The following is an 18706-nucleotide window of genomic DNA, read 5'->3' on the forward strand; positions in this document are numbered from 1 at the left end:
CTTCTTTGCGTCTTGGGGGTGTACAAGACGGTCAAACAATAAGGAATTATCAACAAGAATGCCTAGATCCCTTACAGCAGTGCTTGATTGAAGGGGGTTGTCACCTATATGGTATATGAAAATATTTTGCTTACCAAAATGTACTATACTACATTTCTTCACATTTAAATCTGAAATCATTGTCCTTGCACCAGTTTATTAACATGGTCAAACTCATATTGGAGCAACTGTCAGTCAGTAGAAGATCAGATAACACCACCAAATTTGCAGTCTTATACAAACTTAGATACCCATAGGCCAGAAGTGTTTGTCTGGAGGTATGTGAAATAGATGCCAAATAAAAGAGGGTGTAACACAGAGCCCTATGGTACACCACTTTTCAGAAGTGGCACCTGTGACTTTAACCACATGAATTCTGTCAGATGACCAGTTAGCTAACAGCATAAGGATTTATATTCAAATTTAGAAGTCTGTCAATAATACCTTCATGGGGAAATAGTGTCAACGGCCTTAGCCTGATTGAGATATAGTACTTCATAACAACTATCCACTGCTTCAGTTACTTTTTCAAAGAAATTAATGAGGTTAAAGTGGCAGAACCTTCTTTTGACAAAGCCAAATTGAGGAGGGTCTACGGTTAAGAGATTTTCAATGATGAAATTAATGAGGTCTGAAATAATATGCTCCATTGCTTTCTATATGACGTAATCAGTCTAAATAGGTCTATAGTTACCACTGTCCTTGGCTGGTCCACCCTTGAGTAAAGGCACTACAATGGCTGTTTCCAGGCTTCAAGAATGTAGGCAGTTGAGAGGTTTAGATTAAAGATATTAAGTAGGGGCTCAGATAAAACACAGTTGGCACTGACAATCAGTTAACCTGATACATTATTAGGGCTCATGGAAGAGATGTTCTTAGTATTTGAGAGGGTTGACAGAACTTGTTCTATAGTAATTAAATGGGGTGGTTGGAACCGTGTAATCTATGGATGAGCTGTGGGTGGTGTAAAATTTGTGCAAAATTTGTCATTTAGCATAATAGCCATTTATTTTGTGTCAGTGTCCAGTATTATTGTGGAATACATCTGAATATGGTTGTGTTCATTCTTAATTTCCTGACATATTTAAACAAAGATTTATAGTTATTTTTGTTATTATTCATATTCATGTCCCTCCTCACACAACTGCAATGTAACGACTTCATCCATTCATGTCCCTCCTGACACAACTGCAATGTAACGACTTCATCCATTCATGTCCCTCCTCACACAACTGCAATGTAACGACTTCATCCATTCATGCCCCTCCTCACACAACTGCAATGTAACGACTTCATCCATTCATGTCCCTCCTCACACAACTGCCATGTAACGACTTCATCCATTCATGTCCCTCCTCACACAACTGCAATGTAACGACTTCATCCATTCATGTCCCTCCTCACACAACTGCAATGTAACGACTTCATCCATTCATGTCCCTCCTCACACAACTGCAATGTAACGACTTCATCCATTCATGTCCCTCCTCACACAACTGCAATGTAACGACTTCATCCATTCATGTCCCTCCTCACACAACTGCAATGTAACGACTTCATCCATTCTTGTCCCTCCTCACACAACTGCAATGTAACGACTTCATCCATTCATGTCCCTCCTCACACAACTGCAATGTAACGACTTCATCCATTCATGTCCCTCCTCACACAACTGCAATGTAGCGACTTCATCCATTCATGTCCCTCCTCACACAACTGCAATGTAACGACTTCATCCATTCATGTCCCTCCTCACACAACTGCAATGTAACGACTTCATCCATTCATGTCCCTCCTCACACAACTGCAATATAACGACTTCATCCATTCATGTCCCTCCTGCATATAATATCGGAGCACAACAGCAACCTATATATCCACAACCAGGCAAAGGCACCATCAAGCATCTCACAAGACTGAACTGGCAAAACTTCCCCTACAGATAGGGTTACAGTCCAAGTTATAATGTTTTGTGATAGTACAGATAGCAGCAAAGACTCCATCTCAAACATGTCCCAAGAACAGGGCCTTCAAAGGAATGCTGTAGAAGATACAGTTTCCTTAGTGGAATGAGGTCTTACATGAACCTACAAGGGATTCTTGACATCACCGTAACAGAAAGCAGTAACAACAGTTGGCCATTTGCAGAAAATCATATTTCCTACCAAAAGTCCTAACTTATTAAGGACAAATGGAATGAAAAAGTGGCATAATTTCCACATAAATTCAGTTATTTAATTGTAACTCAATACTAATCCACACACTACCCTGGCAAATAAATATAAGTCAATCTATATGGCAAAGAAGAAAAAGAAATAGCAGCTGGAAAGGCCACAGAAGTACCTACTGGCCTCAAACTAATGCCCTACACTGACCGCCTCAAAAAACTCCAGCTTTACTCCGTAGCATATCGCCTACTCCGAGGTGATCTCTGCCTAATGTATAAAGCTATGTCAAACCCAAAGCTGTTGGACATGCTACACCTGAGGAAATCCCAATCCCTCCGAGCTACACGCTCTAGGGACCTAAACTTTGTCACCACAATAAACAGGACACGCTGGAGGGATAGATTCCTGTCCCAGAGACTTCCTATACTCTGGAACAAGCTACCCACCTATGTCAAGCAAAGTTCTTCATTAGTACTCTTCAAGAAAAATCTTCATGAGTGGATGGGAAATAGGAAATACACCTCAGGGATCACTTCTGTGTCTCTGCTGGACAGTGGCACAGGAAAATAACTTTCTTGGGTGGCGTAAGCTAGGGAACCTTGCTGGCTAGGCTTACATAGGCCCTTGGGCCGATAGCCTAGTACATACCTATGAACCTATATGTACATTTTGGAGAAGTATCTATGAAGTCCTGCTGAATATAACAAAGATGCTGAATGGATGGAAAATTTAAAAGAAACATTAAAGTGCTCTTTTGTAGAAAATAAGGAATACATTGAAGTAACAGCTAGAGAAATTGAGACAAAGTTAAGAAAAGCTCCCAAATGGAAAACCCTGGGACCAGATGCATTTCTTAATTTCTGGCTAAAGGTATTAAAATATTTACACAAAGCAATAATCCATTGTAAGAATTTCTTACACGCACAATTTCAACAGATACCAACCTGATTAACAACAAAAAAAAATGCTCTTCCTCAAGAGAAAAGCTGCAAGTCATCCTAACAACTACAGACCAACAACTTACCTTCCGACCATAAATAAATGATATACTGGAAGTGATGCAGACAGAGTTTACAGCTATCTAGGACATGAAAAAAGGGCAAATTATTTTCTCAGAGATAAAAATTCAAAACAGGGATATTCCAGGGTGATTATCTATCACCCTTGCTGTTTGTTTAGCTTAGGTTGTACTTACAGCTGAACTTCCAGAAACCAACCTTCTTTAAAGACATCTCATCTACTGTTTGTAAATTATTTAAAATTGCATAGTTCATCTGATGAGGATCTCAAAGCATAACTACAAACTTTCCCAGATGATACAAGAATGGCATTTGGTCTTAATAAATATGTAATGTCAATATTTATAAAAGGAAAGTTGCAGCACCAAGAAAATATCAACCAGGCATGAATGTGATATATAGGAATATGAGCAGGAGGGAGTATATAAATATTTGCAAACACATGATGGATAGAAAATAAAATATGAACAAATGAGAACAATGCTCGATTACGAATACTTCAGAACACTAAAGCGAATACTGAAAACTGCTTTGACATCTAGGAATAAAATACAAACTACAAATCATTTTTTTCTACCTGTTCTAAATTACAGCTTTGGTAGGATTGACTGGCATCAAACAGCAATGAATTAGTTGGACAAAAAAAAATCAAGAAAAATGCTTCATGCTTATCAAATGACATCATACCTCTCAACTGTACAGATTTGTGCAGAATGTCCAGATTTTTGCCTCATATCTTTGGCAAATTAGTTGTGAATCATTTAAGAATGAAGTCAGAAAATAATGACAGACATTTGAATTTCAGATGTCATATCCTTCAGAGAAATTCATGCTAATGCAAAACCTGTTATTCTATCAACTTTACAAGTTTGTAAGAGCAGTATTTAAAAATTGTCCCTATTTTTGGCCTTTTGTTCTACTTTTATGTATGGCTTTGTCCAGATTTCTTGCTCTTAGAGGTTGAGAGGTATGAATGACATATAAAATTCAGTGCATACCAAAATTATACCTCCCCCAGTGCCCCCACACTGAAGAAGGTCTGGGCCTCCTCAAAATTGGCTACATGTATAGCTCTGCAATCATGGAACTACATACATGTTTGCTGACCTCATCAGATCCCAATATAGTGAAAGTTCTAAAGCATGAACAGAAGTCGCTTTACTTAGTTTAGCAGAAGCATTTTGGAACAGAGTGAGAATGGAAATCAAACCAAAAGTAATCAGGCAGGAACTGAAATTGCCAAAAATGAAAAAATATAAAGAAAAGGAAAGAAAATTGCATCCACACACATGGTGGCAGGTACAGAGAACTTCTAGGACAACCTAATGTTGACCAAAAATTGACATGGGAATGGCTAAGTTGAGGTGAATTTAAACCAGAAGACTAAAAGCTAAAACTGGTGACCCAAGCTAGTGAGCTACAGACAAATGACCTTACAAAGTCTATAGGGAAAAGTTGGAGAAATAAATAAATGAAGTTTTTGTAAGATAGAACTGGAAACAGTTGCAATTCTCTTTGCTATGTGTGATACACTAATGACTGAGGGTCTATATACTGAAAGGCACAATAATGCAGCAAGACTGCTCCACTGGGGATTGTGCAAACACTACAATACATAGCTACGAAGCATTGGAGACATGAACCACAAAGCATTATTTTGAAGTGATAAAGTTTAGATCAAGTGGGATCATCCAATACCAACAATACAAACAGAGATGCAAAAAAAAAAAAAAACAAAAAAAAAAAACAGCTATAACAGTCCAAGAAAAAAAGACAAAAATGAATTGCGCACACAAGAGATTAAAGCATCTTATGCAAGAAGAGACATAAGTCATTAAAATACCAGGATTTGCAGGCAGAAGTCACAGCAATATCGTAGAAAGATACTCAAACAGTTTCAGTAATAGTAGAAGCAATAGGACTAATAAAAAAATTACATTTTAATTAAATATGCTACCAATACATGTAACACCATATGAACTGCAGAAGGAGGTAATTCTGAGTATACTGCAGATACTAAGAATAGCACTGTTGGCAAACATCACGGAATGAAGCAATACTGATTTCATGAACACTAATTATGCCCTGACATAGGAATGGGGTCCATTTCCATCAAGGTATGTAAAAAAGTAAGCATTTGGAGAAATTAAACATGAAGAAGCCACTCTCCAAAATTCTATGGGTAAGTGTGAAAGGACAGAAGTTGGATCTTCTGATAGAAGGCAATTCTAAACAAAACACCAAGCATGAAGTGCATACCAGTTGTAAAAGCAATGCCCGCTATCTTACTGTTATGAGACACGGTACAGTGTTATCTACTGAATTTGTGTGCAACTCCAAAACCTTCCTAACAGATATAATAGCTACCATAACGTTGTCTTGTAAGACTGAACTATTACTGGAGCAACTGAATCTGTAGGCTTAAAGAGGGATTTAGTCTAAGTTTATAAAACAAAATTCAGAGAATGCCCTACAGCCTTACTACTACTATTAATAGGTCTAGACCTTTGGAAATGTTTGCAGAGCAGTCAATGGACCAAAGAGAAGAATATGAACAGGAAGAGCTGACTCTCCATTTTTCAAAAATCAGAAATTTCCTGTGAGGCCAAATAGCAGTGGCATATGGTATTATGTGTTCTATAAATCCATAGACATCATGTATAGCATTGGGGGGGGGGGGGGGGTAACTGAAAAGTCACCACCTCTAATTTTTCCACCTTGAAATATAAGATGGGCTTGCATTAATCTTATGTTTTGGGTATCAGAAAAGAAATGAGCAGTTATTTTCCTGAAAAGTAAAAATGGGCTTTTTCTTTGGACCTCATTTATTTTACTGACATTAGCAAGGATTTCACTATACCCACCTGGGGCCATGATGCTCTTGGAATGTAACTATAGCCCAACTTCCATGACATACACAGCTGGAAGTATCTGGAAATAAGTTTTATGTACTAGCCACCACAACCTATCTTTACCCTACTCAGTCTCCAGAGACAACTGGCCCAACATGACTTTCAGATCCACTACACAGGCTATTTATTCAATGTTACCCTAAAAACAGGCTTTGCGACAAAGGAATGCAGGACAGCAACAGTCATTGCCTTGCACAAAGGCACGGCTTCAATGGACCTTGATAAATATAGACCCATAAACCTGAATACTCATCTATAAGGCTTTAGAAAGAATCATTGTGGAAATAATAAATAGGAATATAGAAAATCTACAGACTCCCAACCCAGTTCAGATTCATTAAGGGCAGATCCTACCTACTTAATCTCGTCAACTTATTTGAAAGAAGTCAGTGAGGCAATGGATGAAGGCAAATCAGTACAAAATGCACACCTGGACTTTGCAAAGACATTTAACTCCATCTCACACAAACATTGTAGATAACCTCTCCAGGCTAAATGTTAAACCCTATGTAACTCATTGGAGAGCAAACCGGCTCACAGATAGAGCCGTGGAAGTAAGAGTTGGCAGTTGTACTTTCTACAAAATACCAGTTACTGGCAGAATGCTCCTGAGTTCAATACTTGGATCACTCTTCTTTGGCATTTACTTCTCAGAGATCAAAGCTAATATTAAGGGTTTGTAGCTGATCATATCTGCAGATGATTACAAACGTGCCATAATAAACTCCACAAAGAACACAAAAATCCCACAAGAGGGCCTGTCCCAAACAAATAATTAGTGTCAAAACTATGAACTAAAACTAAATACCAAGAAATACATAACAGTATCCTTTGGCAAGCATAATTCCCTTTGTAACTATCACACTGACAACACCTCCCTGAAACCTGATCTCAGAGATCTTGAATCCTATGTTGACAATGAATTGCCCTTCAATTACCATGTAACCACTGTTGTAAGGAAATATTTTCATTGAGCAGCTTATGTCTAAGGGAATGGTGTTCATATCCAGGGAGGTAATTGTTCCGCTGTTCTCGGCACTCATTATGCTGATCATGGACTATAGTGCCCCTTTTGGTATGTACCTGCCTGGACACTTGACACAAGTGGAACAACCTCAATATTACTCACTAAAAACAAAAAAAAATCAAGGCCCTAAATCATAAAAAAAAAAAAAAAAAAAACTATGAAGACCAACTCAAAGCCTTCTCTCTCTCTCTGGTATCATACAAGCTATTGACAGGCAACCTCTGTCTTGTATTTACAGCCTCAACAGACCCTATTCTATCAGGCCTATTGCACGTATGAAAGTCCAATGGTACCATAAACACCTGCTCAAGAGACATCTGTATCTTGCAAAATGAATAGAACATGCTGGAGAGACAGGTATGTAACACAGAGAATACCACTTCTGTGGTAGTGTCATTCACCCCATATACAGCAAAGTATATCTCTTACTCTCCTTTCAGTAACTATTAGTTGGACTGCTTTTACATTCCTTGATAAACATTTTTATCCAATTATTTTCTAAGGCAACTGTTGTTCTTATATTATCAATTGTGCTCATTTGATGTGTTGTTAAAACTTGGACTTTAATTCTCTCTGTGTCTCTGAGCTGAGCCTGAAAATGGTCCAGCTGGATCAGTGTTCTACCTTAGTCAGCAAATGTTAATAAAAAATAACTGTTGTTGTTTTTCTTTCAGCTTTTTCCCGGTTAGGGGTTGCCAGAGCGGAACTCCAGTCCGCTAATGTTTGGCAGTTGATTTTTATGGTGCCGAGGTGCCAGCCCGATGCCCAACCTTCAACGAAGGCACACCCATTCGTGCATGTCTTTTGAACGGCACTCGACCATGGGGAGGACATGCAGACTCCACACAGAACGCACTCTAGCTGAGAATCGAACAGGAGAACCTCTTGCTGTGAGGCGACAACGCTACCGCTGCACCACTGCGGCTGCGTTAATAAAAAATAACTAAATAGCATTAAATTCTCCCATGGCTGCTGACACATGCTCACAGATATGAGAACCTACAATGCCTTCCCATGAAGGTTACTGTGCAAACACAGCTTGGCAGACCCAAATGTATGTCCCTGGGCCATATACTGCATGCTGTGCTCCTCTCTCTCTAGTTAATGCCAACTCTAAGACAGGCCAGTACCCCACCCCCTGGATAGGCAAGGTGGCATGTGCTGTTTAATCCCATCCTCCCTCATCAGCAACTCTAGTACTCAGTTAACTCTTTAATCCCAGTCTGTATGCCACGAAGCCAATATGTAAGATTACATCACATATTAGTAATGGATTTAGGGTGTGAACTTTCCATACAAAGAAAGGACTAGAGCTTCTTTATGTAAATCAAAAATCTTCAGATTGTTAACCAGAATACTTATTTCTGCTGATGTGCTATCCTTTTTTTTCCGCCTTAAAAAGTCATTATCACACTACCTCCCACATCAAATCTGTAAAGGCGGGGGGGGGGGGGTGTCAAGTTATTTACATTTTTATCCTGTTTATTCAACTTTTAAATATTTCACAGTTAACTCTAGCAGTAACCTTAGCTAGTCCAGAAAAGCAATTTTCTGTTCATTTCCCTTGTTCCTTTGTACAGTATTACTATATGAGCCTTTCCCCATACTCCTTGAGATGTGGAAATCTGGACATGCAATGGTTGCATAATGTCCAGTCATTTGGTCTCATTTTGAAATTGGCTCATACATATTTCAATAACTAGCACACCTTCAAGGGATCCTACACTAAAGACCACTTTGTTTCCATCTAATATGGTTTTCTTTCATAGTGGCTGCTCTAGCACTGTACAAAAAAAATAACTGTGAAAAGAAAATAATAGCTATACAAACACAGAAACAAAGCATCCCCTCTGTCAACCTGGTGGTGCACAAAGATAAAGCCCTGACTGTGACCCAAGTCTGAAAAGCAACTTTGACATCTGAAGGTACTGGCAAGGAGGATGAGCATGCATAACCACTAAATCAAATCAACAGTGATGAGCCCTGAGCTAAACAAGCTAGAGAAGAAAATAAATACTCCTCAGGTCATTACTATAAAGTCCCTGCAAATGCTACTTAATCACTCAGAAGCACCATCTGATCTGGTAGTCCTGATGCTCTGTATTTACATGCCCAAGAAACAGTGTACTGGAAATAGTCATTTCACTCTTGGAGATCTGCTTGACCCATCTTTTCTTTAACTAGCCATTAAACCAAGTAAACTCCCATAGAAGTTTGGCTGCATTAAGGAATGCAAGCCATTGCTATATTTAGTGCAGAATTTGCTTTGACATGTAGTAACAGCTTCTGTGCACCACATGGCTCTAAGATAGCTTGATCTGTATCTCAATTCATGGTAAAATGAATGCAAGTATATATATTAAGCAATTCTGTATTTGATTCATTCATTCACTCCCTGTATTATCTGCTTAATCGAATACAGGGTTTGGGAGGAGTTGCAGCTTTACCTAGCACTTCGGGGATGGAGTAAAATGCTGAATTTCAACCCAAAGGGGGGTGCCAATTCATTGAAGGACACTTACACACACACACACACACACACACACACACACACACACACACACACACACAAAACCTCAAAAGGCATGCACACCTACATGCAATTTAGAGACTCACCAGTTTACCTGCTTTGAAATGTGGGAGTTAACTGAAGTACCTGGCAAACACACACAGAGGACTTGCAGACTCTGCAAAGATGATACCCCAAACAAAAGCCAAACTGGAGAGCCAAACACTATAAGGTGGCAAGACTATAACAGCTGCACCACTGTATCACCCAAGTTTTGTACTTATTAAATGTAAGTTCTTTCATTATCTTATTCCAGATTTGGATATGGGGGCATGTCCACTGGTACTATTTAAGAGTTATTCAGATTATATACTTCCCAGTCAATTTGCTCTGCGAAATGAAAAAGGATTGGTCACCTATCCCAAGCTTTAGAATTTGTGATTCTTATCTCATTACATTTGCATGCATGTTGCACAACATGCAAACTAGCAGCTAAGACCATTTACCACAAAGACAATCAGTCATCAGTCTATTACCCAACATGAAAAGTCAGAACATACTTAAAATGTCAGTCATTAGACTAAGTTGCATAATCCAACAATAAGCATTTCCCAAATGAAACTACATTATGTGATGGGGTCACTGAAAGAAAGACAGAAGTTATGTCATAAAAGAAAAAGGGAGAGAAGACTAGGCATTTAACATGTATATATGATATGTACTTACAAATCCTGTACAAGTGTAAAACTAATGTTATACTCTGCTATAATACTGCTGTTTATCTGATATTCAAGCTTTTTCCCCTTGGGCCTCTGATGAAAAGGGTTTTTAGCAAAACCCAGTTGGACTATCACAGTAAACAAAAGCAAAAAAAAAGAAAAATAAATAGTTAGCTAGAGAGACAGACAGCTAGATAGGTACATAGAAATTTAATTTAAATAATGCATTAGAAAAAGAGAAGGATGTCATTATATTCTCTTGTCTTTAAAATTATACTTACATGACTTGCAAGAGCTGAAGGTGTCCATCAGTAGAAGGTTCTAATACAGGCAAATCTTCAGAAACCTCTGATCCAAAGCTACTCCTCCGAAGCTGATATGATGCTGCCGCACTAGGGGCCACCCTCCGTGGTGTCACAAACAGACTATACATTCTTTCAGAGAAACCTGCAGAGCACCAATTAATGTTTGGCAATTAATAACAACAAGAAACTCTGTCATCAGCTTCTTGTTTATGTACAGGCTTTTGCTGTGGGGTTTACCCCCATAAATCCTGACAATGTTTTAAACGGAGTGTGGAGACTAAATTCCCCAACTAAAAAGTTAAACAAAAAAGACAATTCCAACTATTACACAATCACAGTCACAATATCTACCCCACTTTAATGACAATACCATACATTATGTCTTATCCTCAACAAACAATAGTAACTTACAGAATATATTTAAGTGACACTTTTACCAGAGTACGCAGGACATATAAAGTTTGAAGCCTCACATTTACATTTCTTTTTACTTTATTAACACTTAGAATGCAAACATATTCTACCCATTAATTTACCACTGATTTATTTGATCTTCCATTTTTATTGATTTATTTTATTCAGGTTTTTAACCAGACTAGTGGACTAATCCACACAGTACTATATTTCAGACAGCCCAAGATAGTGAAACAGAGCATAAGAATGCTACAGTCACACACTCACACACACTCACACACACTTGCTAGTCTGGCTGTAATTGAAAGAAAAGTGGGAAGTCGGTTGTGATATGTTAAGGGTTATGTAGTGCTGTTAGTTAAGAGAAGGTTAAATGGGGAGATGGCAAAAATCGTTTAGTATTATTTTTACATTATTTGAGGGGTTACCAAAACACGTGCTGTTACTTCTTTTAGGAGTGTCGTTAATTTAGTGTATATAGGTGAATTGTAGTGGTTTGATGGGCAAGAGTTTTAAAGATTGGGTGCTCAGATGGAGAAGATATGTTCTGTGGAATTCTTGAGTCTGACCAAAACTTGGACATCACTGGCTTGTGAGCAAGGCTGATATGGTGCATATGTGCTGGTCAACTAAGGCAGCCATTTTATTGAAGTTTTACAGTGAAACATGTCCCAATGATTCATTTGTGAGAAAGATAACCCAAACCTATAAGATAAAAGAAAATTCTAATATTATGGTACTTGAACCTCTGCTGCAATCTTTATACTACCTTCTGGTCTTACTACTCAGAAATCCATAAACTAAAATTAGCATTTAAACTAAAACTGAATTATTATTTTATCCACATAATTAATGACACTGCATTAAGTACATCTTAAATATTTTTCATACACTTCTAATCATGTCAAATTTTACTAAATGGAGAAATGAGAAAAAACACCAAATACCTCACTGATAGAATGAGTGTTCATTATAGTCCTTGGCTAGATGGATACTGTCATACTCAGGTTATCTTAGTTCAGTGATTTCCTCCAATACTAATTTTCCAGATATTTATAACAGCCTGCAAAACATCGTACCTACTGTTACCCCCTACTCTTCTCCCTCATGACAATACAAGGAGTAACATTAAGCATAACTGGAGAGTCTGTGTAAGAAGTCTTCAAGGAGAAATTGTGTGTGTGTGAGGGAGATAATTAGTTAATTCAGTTAGCTGCTTATTAAGGCTGCTGTTTACAAATTCTGGAGGGGCCGAGAGTCCCTATATAACTCCTTGTGCTTCTCATATTGCCTCAAACCTCTGCTACCTAATAACAAAATCCTGGAATTTACTTCTGTACCCACATCATATTTACAGCTAAAGATGCTTCAGGTTAAGTAGTATAATTTTTACCAGTTTACCACATGCAAGCCTTCCACTACAACAGAGGGCAGCAATTTCACTGCTCTCTACATTAGCGTCAGATGTCTCCTGACAACATTTTGTATTCCAGCAGACAGTCATCAGATTCCATACACTCTCTGCAATCCATAAAACCAACCATATTGCCAGTAATGTGTATTCAGAGTGGAATAAATTAATGGAAATTCCTTTAGTCTGTGAAAGAATAATCCTATATCAAACTTGGGTAAACATTCAGATATATGACTTGCATTTTAGATAAACTGATGTTGCAGTTTGAAATAAAGATGTGAAATAACAGAAAGAATTATAAAAATATCTGGTCATGTTTGGAATGAGTAACAGCAATTGTAGATTAACTAAGATATGATCAGAACAGATGGATAGTTCTTCCCCTTTACTGCCAGCAAGGATACCATTAAATAACCTAGGATATCAACACAGTTCACAAAAGGGTTCAGAGGTAGGATGGACAAATGAGGGAATGTGAAAAACTACATAGTATCATTCTGTAGGGTGAAGATACATATCCAAGATGTGAGCTATATGGCAGGTACAAGATGCTTGATCCACTGAATGAATTGAAAAGGAAAATCAAAAGCTAGTAACACAGAACTGCATATAACAAGTGCAGTAAATGCTCTTCTATCATCTATGGAGAATAATACCCTTGTATTTTCATTGGCAACATCCAATGAAGTCCACATGGGCTAGCAGTATGAGAATGCAGCAGCTGTGTTTCAGTGTTGAGATGTGCAAGAAACTGCAGCTGGAAACAATAACCCAAGAAATGGGACAAATGTCTGGGTGGTAAGGCTCAGCTTAAAGCAGTGTCATTAAGAAAATGACTTAGGAATGCTCACCACATCTGGGGATGAATCTCCAATAATATAGGTTAATATGTAATGATTTTGACCGTATATGCATTGCCCATCCATATCCAATCTCCAGGAATCCACCAAAAACTCTCTCTGCTGTTGAATCTTAGCTAAAAAATTATAATCAACTTCTTAATTCCAATTAAACAAAATGAATGTTCTTCACTCCAAAACAATACCTTAATCAAAAACAATATCTCAATATAACTTAATCCAGTAACACTAAAACTGAAACAGTTACCCAAGTCTAATGGTCATCAGAATTTATGACAATCTCATATATGACCATAATATATTGTAAATTATTAAAAAGACATATAAGAAATGAGGCTCCCTCTATAGGGCCAACCAGTACCATACTGACTCTGCAAGGAAAAATTAGCCTCAAACTACTTACATCACTCATATATGCTTTCCTCTCTTCAAAAACTTAATATCACATAAAAAGCCAAATAGTCCTGCTGTTATAACAAAGTAGCTAAATTTGCTGCCAACCTTACATACAGGTCACATCATTGTCAAGCCATAAATTAACTGAACTGGCTTGAATTACCCAACTATGCAACTTAATCACAACTAATTACTGTATATACTTTTATTCATTTTCTGTAAAAATGCCCACCAGTGAAAGATACCTACATCGATATTCCTCAACCAATGACCTTCTTTCAAGCAAACAATTCTTTCTAATCACAAATAAGTCAAACATCTCAGCAGGGGATTCAAAGTGCTCTCATCATTATGTCTCCAAGCTCTGGAATACCACCTCATCACAACTAAAATGACTTCTCTCCAGTTATTTAAATAACCTCTCAACCATTCCTGGTTTGCTCATGCTCCTCACCATAATGACACTTTTTCTCATCTTTAGCTCACACTGCTATCCCAATCTATCACTTCATGTTCACTTCCTAAGGGATGCCTGTACCATTTCTCCACATTAACACTTCAGTCTAACCACACACTCATCCATCCCATGTCTCTGATCTACCTTAACGTATCTAGTCTCATCATATTCCTCCTACCCTAACCTGTAATATATTTAGAAGCTATCTCCTATAATGGACTTTAACTACAATGCAAAATCAAAATGTTCTCTTCCCATTAACTGCTTTTCCCTATATATTTTAGATATGTGTAGGTAATTTCTTACATCAAACTCCATTTTTCATTTTGTACATATCTAGCAAGTTACTTTCTAACCCATGTGATGTCATGTTGGACAACCCATCTGTCTGCTTGTCATACATATTTTTGTTGCAGCCTTTATTAAACAAGCCAGTTCCATCTTAGTAAGGATATGAAATGCAAAGTTAACCACAAAATAATTGCAACTTTTTCTCTTAGCTTTTGCGGGGGGAGCCCACCTGCACCCCCCACACTCCCCCGCTACTTCAGTATACCCAATCAGAGATCACACTACAATGAGGAAGAGGGTACACAAAGACTAACCGACTCCTGTCTTTCTTTATAAATATGTATGTAACAATGCATGCAGATTTAGTGGTTTCTTAAGTGTTGCTTGCCACAGTGCATGATCTACGAAGCGTGTTAAAAGTAAATTAAGCAGTGCTGTTCAAGGTGCTTACTGTATACATTTCCTCGCTTTAATTCATGATTGGCTTCTCACCCTTGATTTCTCATTCCCCTATCCTGTTAGCATCAGTTGCTATATTTCAAATAAAACAGCATTCCTGTGCTGTCATTGCACCAACAGAACACATGCATCAGTGTTCATTTTGCCGCAGGAATGAATATTCAGCAGATTCAACAGTCTGCCAGGAGTTTTAGGCTTGGAGGCATGGTTAGGGTGTGATTTGCTACAGTGCATCCTGCGGGGTACATGCATCTCAACTTTTTTGTGCAAGAAGTCTGGTCAAAGCCCGACAAAAATGGGGGGACAAAGGCCAAAAAATAGGGACATATTTTAAATATTGCACTTATAAACTTAGAAAGTTGCTAGAGTAACATAGGTTCATAGGTTGGTACTAGGCTATTGGCCTTAGGGCCTATACAAGCCTAGCCATAACAATTCCCTGGCTATTTCTTCCCACAGTATTTACTTCCCTGGACCCCTGTCTAGCAAGGCGACTGACGTGATCCCAGGGTGTATTTCCTATCTCCCATCCAATCAACAAGGTTCCTTTTGAAGAAAGCCAAAGAGGCGCTCTGCTTGACATGTTTGGGCCATCTATTCCAGAGTCTGGGGAGTCTCTGGGTCAGGAACCTCTCTCTCCAGCATGTTTTGTTCATTGTGATGACAAGGTTTAGATCCCTGGAGCGTGTGTCTCTGCGGGACTGGGATTTCTTTAAGTGTAGCATGTCTAACAGCTCTGGGTTTGACATGGACTTGTATGTTAAGCAGAAATCACCTAGGAGTAGATGATATGTGACAGAGTATAGGTGGAGTTTTTTTAGATGGTCAGCATACGGCATCTGCTTTAGGCCTGTGATTCTTTTAGTGGGGTATTTCTGCAGCCTTTCCAGTTGTTGCAGATGTCTCGAGAGGTACATACCAAATGGGGCATTGTATTCTATAATGGGTCTAATGAGGGATGAGTACAGTGGGACAATGACCTCCTTTTTTCTGGATGAAAAGCCCTTAGTGATGAGGTGTGCCACATAGAAAGATTTCCTGACTGTTGTGGTGATGTGGTTATCGAAGCTGAGACCACTGTCCACCTGTGTCCCCAAGTCTCTTATAACACTTTCAGTGTTTAGTGTACTGCCACCTATGTGGTAATTCACTGGCACATGTTTTTTCCCAAAGGGGATAACTACACATTTCTTAGCATGGAGCTTGATCCCATGGCTCTGGCACCAAGCATCTGTTTCTGTAAGGCCCTTTTGTAGAATATCCATATAATTTGAGGGTTTAATAATGGCTCCCAGTTTGCAGTCATCTGCGAACTTTGTTAGCCCGAGTCCCTTAGTGTTGGCCTGTACTTCAGAGAAGTAGATGCCAAACAAGAGCAGTCCCAGGACTGAACCCTGAGGTACTCCACTTGTCACTTGTCTGGAGCTGGATTTGGAGTCAGCTACTTTTACAGTGTGGGTTTTGTCAGCAAGCCATTGAGTGACGTAGGGATTAATGCCCAGCTTAGTAAATTTATCTATGATTTCAGAGTGGGGGATGGTGTTGAAGGCCTTGGCGAGGTCCAGATAGGCTGTGTGGACCACCATACCCTTGTCTAGGTTTGTTTTAACATAGATCATCCCATTGATTTACCAGAAAACCACAAATTTTATGAGGAACAGACCAAAAATATGAGCTAAAAATCTGGACAGTTGAGAGATATGATGGGTACTGTTCTAATACAAGACCACAGAAAGTGGTGAATGTGTGTATGTTTATTATTATGTCTGCATGTGAGTGATTGCGTGTATGAAAGCAGCAGTGTATGTGTGTGAGAGAGAGAGAGAGATTGAGAGAGACTGAGAGCGATCATGTGTGAATGAATGCATGTATGAAAGCAAAGTGACTGTGTGTGTGTGAGAGAGACCTGGAGAGAGTAACCAATCTCGTGTGAGTGAGTGCACATATGAAAGCAGAGAAGACTGTGTGTTCGTGAGAGAGAGTGAGAGCGATGAGTGAATGCGTGCGTGAAAGCAGAAGTGACTTGTATATGAGAATGGCTGTCTTTAAAATTGTTTTACTTCTTTCTTTAAGTACTATATTATTTTTTAATATATTTTTGATGTAAAATGCTTCCTACAACACCATTAACATATACTGTAGAAATGACCTCTCAAGTGTACCTCATTACGAGGAACGTACCTCATTTGAGGTCTTAAAAAGTTCATGTTCCTTGAAGTTCCTCAAAGTTCCACATTGAAAGAGTCGGTCACACATTGTGTTAATTTTTTTTTAAGTGAAATCCATGGTAAATTAATCGTATTAATCCATTAAAAGATCTTCTTTATTAGTAAACCAGCAAATTTTAACCATCCTATGGTTTCCTAGTTGAAGTTGTTAGTAAGCCATTAGTATGTGTTCCACATTTTGCCCATTTGTTCCCCATTATGAAGGCGAGTGTTTCTCATTTTGGAGATGGAAGGCTGAGAGCTATGTGTAGAATGTTTGAATCATTAGGCGGAGGAACTATTTTACATCAAAAATCTACAAAAAAATAATACCGAACTTAAAAAAAATAAGTAAGTAAGACAATGACTTTACAGAGAGCATTCTCTAAGCACAATAATGCCCTCCAGGGTGTGTGTTAATGTGTAATTAACGCCCTTTCAGGCGTGCAAAGATCTGGCACTACAACACCTCTGGCCGGGCGTTAATCACAGATTCACATACACTGTCGGGCATTATTGCTTTATATAAACTTTACATTTTGGAGGGGGCGTGTTCTAAGCGGAATGCGCGTGACTAAGTTAGGGCAACCGCATGCGTGGGTATGTAAGGAAAAGAAAGGCTGCTGCTGAAAAGATACACATGCTTGACGCAAACAGTAAACGACTTTTGTTTATGATCGTTATAACAACATGCTACTTTCGTAGTATTTGGGTAACAGTTGCCTACATCCAATGCATATGTTTTATGTGCCGTAAGGTGACGGACACAGCAATGTTCAAAGTCCCACCAATACGCAATTAATATAAACAGATACACCGAATACAGTCTTAATAATTAAATCCAAAGCTTTGCAGTTTACCTCTGTCAAGACCAATGTCTTTCAATTAAGCAAACTCCTGTTAATGTAGTCACCAACTTTTTACAAGTTTCCCCACTCGGTTATGACTCTGAGTAGAAGCTTCCCCGTCTCCCTAGTAACCAGACACAATGAGCCACGTGGGCAAGACTTGGCGAATCACAGGAGTTTGTACTCGTAAAGAAGAAACCAGAAGGCGAGAAGGAATTGGTAGGTTGAAAAGGCTGAAGACGTAGTATACGCAAAATGTTGTTTCTCGGACAATTTGCGAGCGAGGATATGGGATTTTTACTGCTGAATCGCTACATGTTGCGGTAGCGTTGTCCCCTCACAGTAAGACGTTTTCATGTTCGATTGTCAGGTAGAGCGTCTTCTGTGTGGAGACATGCGTGAATGGGCGTACCTTCGTTGAAGGTTGTGTGTCAGGGCCGGCAACTCGGAACGTAAAAATCTACTGCCAATCATTAGCGGACCGGACCGGAGTTCCGCTTTGGCGACTCCTAACCGGGTAAACTTGAAAGACGCAACAACAACTGCTGGGTTTCTACCTACTGCAAAATTGTGTTAGCCCAACAAAATGGTTGCTATAATGTGAAAAATGTACAAACAACGTTAGCTTAAAAACTCACAGTATGGTTTAACGCATAGCTCTC

At 38.7% G+C, this 18706-nt stretch overlaps 1 protein-coding gene across 1 annotated transcript in view; it reads right to left on the reverse strand.

Annotated features, from left to right (window-relative positions):
- The window catches only part of LOC122813760 (general transcriptional corepressor tupA-like), a 339582-nt gene extending 321160 nt beyond the window's left edge, over window positions 1–18422 (reverse strand). The window contains exons 1-2 of the mRNA XM_044086245.1: window positions 18057–18422; window positions 10675–10840 (exon numbers count right to left, since the gene is read on the reverse strand). Of these exons, the coding sequence (XP_043942180.1) occupies window positions 10675–10826 (152 nt within the window). The 5' untranslated portion in view covers window positions 10827–10840; window positions 18057–18422. The remainder of the gene's footprint in view (window positions 1–10674; window positions 10841–18056) is intronic.
- Between the last annotated feature and the right edge of the window lie 284 nt (window positions 18423–18706).

This window comes from Protopterus annectens, chromosome 10.part0 (assembly GCF_019279795.1).
Source record: "Protopterus annectens isolate FY-2018-M chromosome 10.part0, PAN1.0, whole genome shotgun sequence".
Classification (NCBI taxonomy): Eukaryota; Metazoa; Chordata; order Ceratodontiformes; family Protopteridae; genus Protopterus; species Protopterus annectens.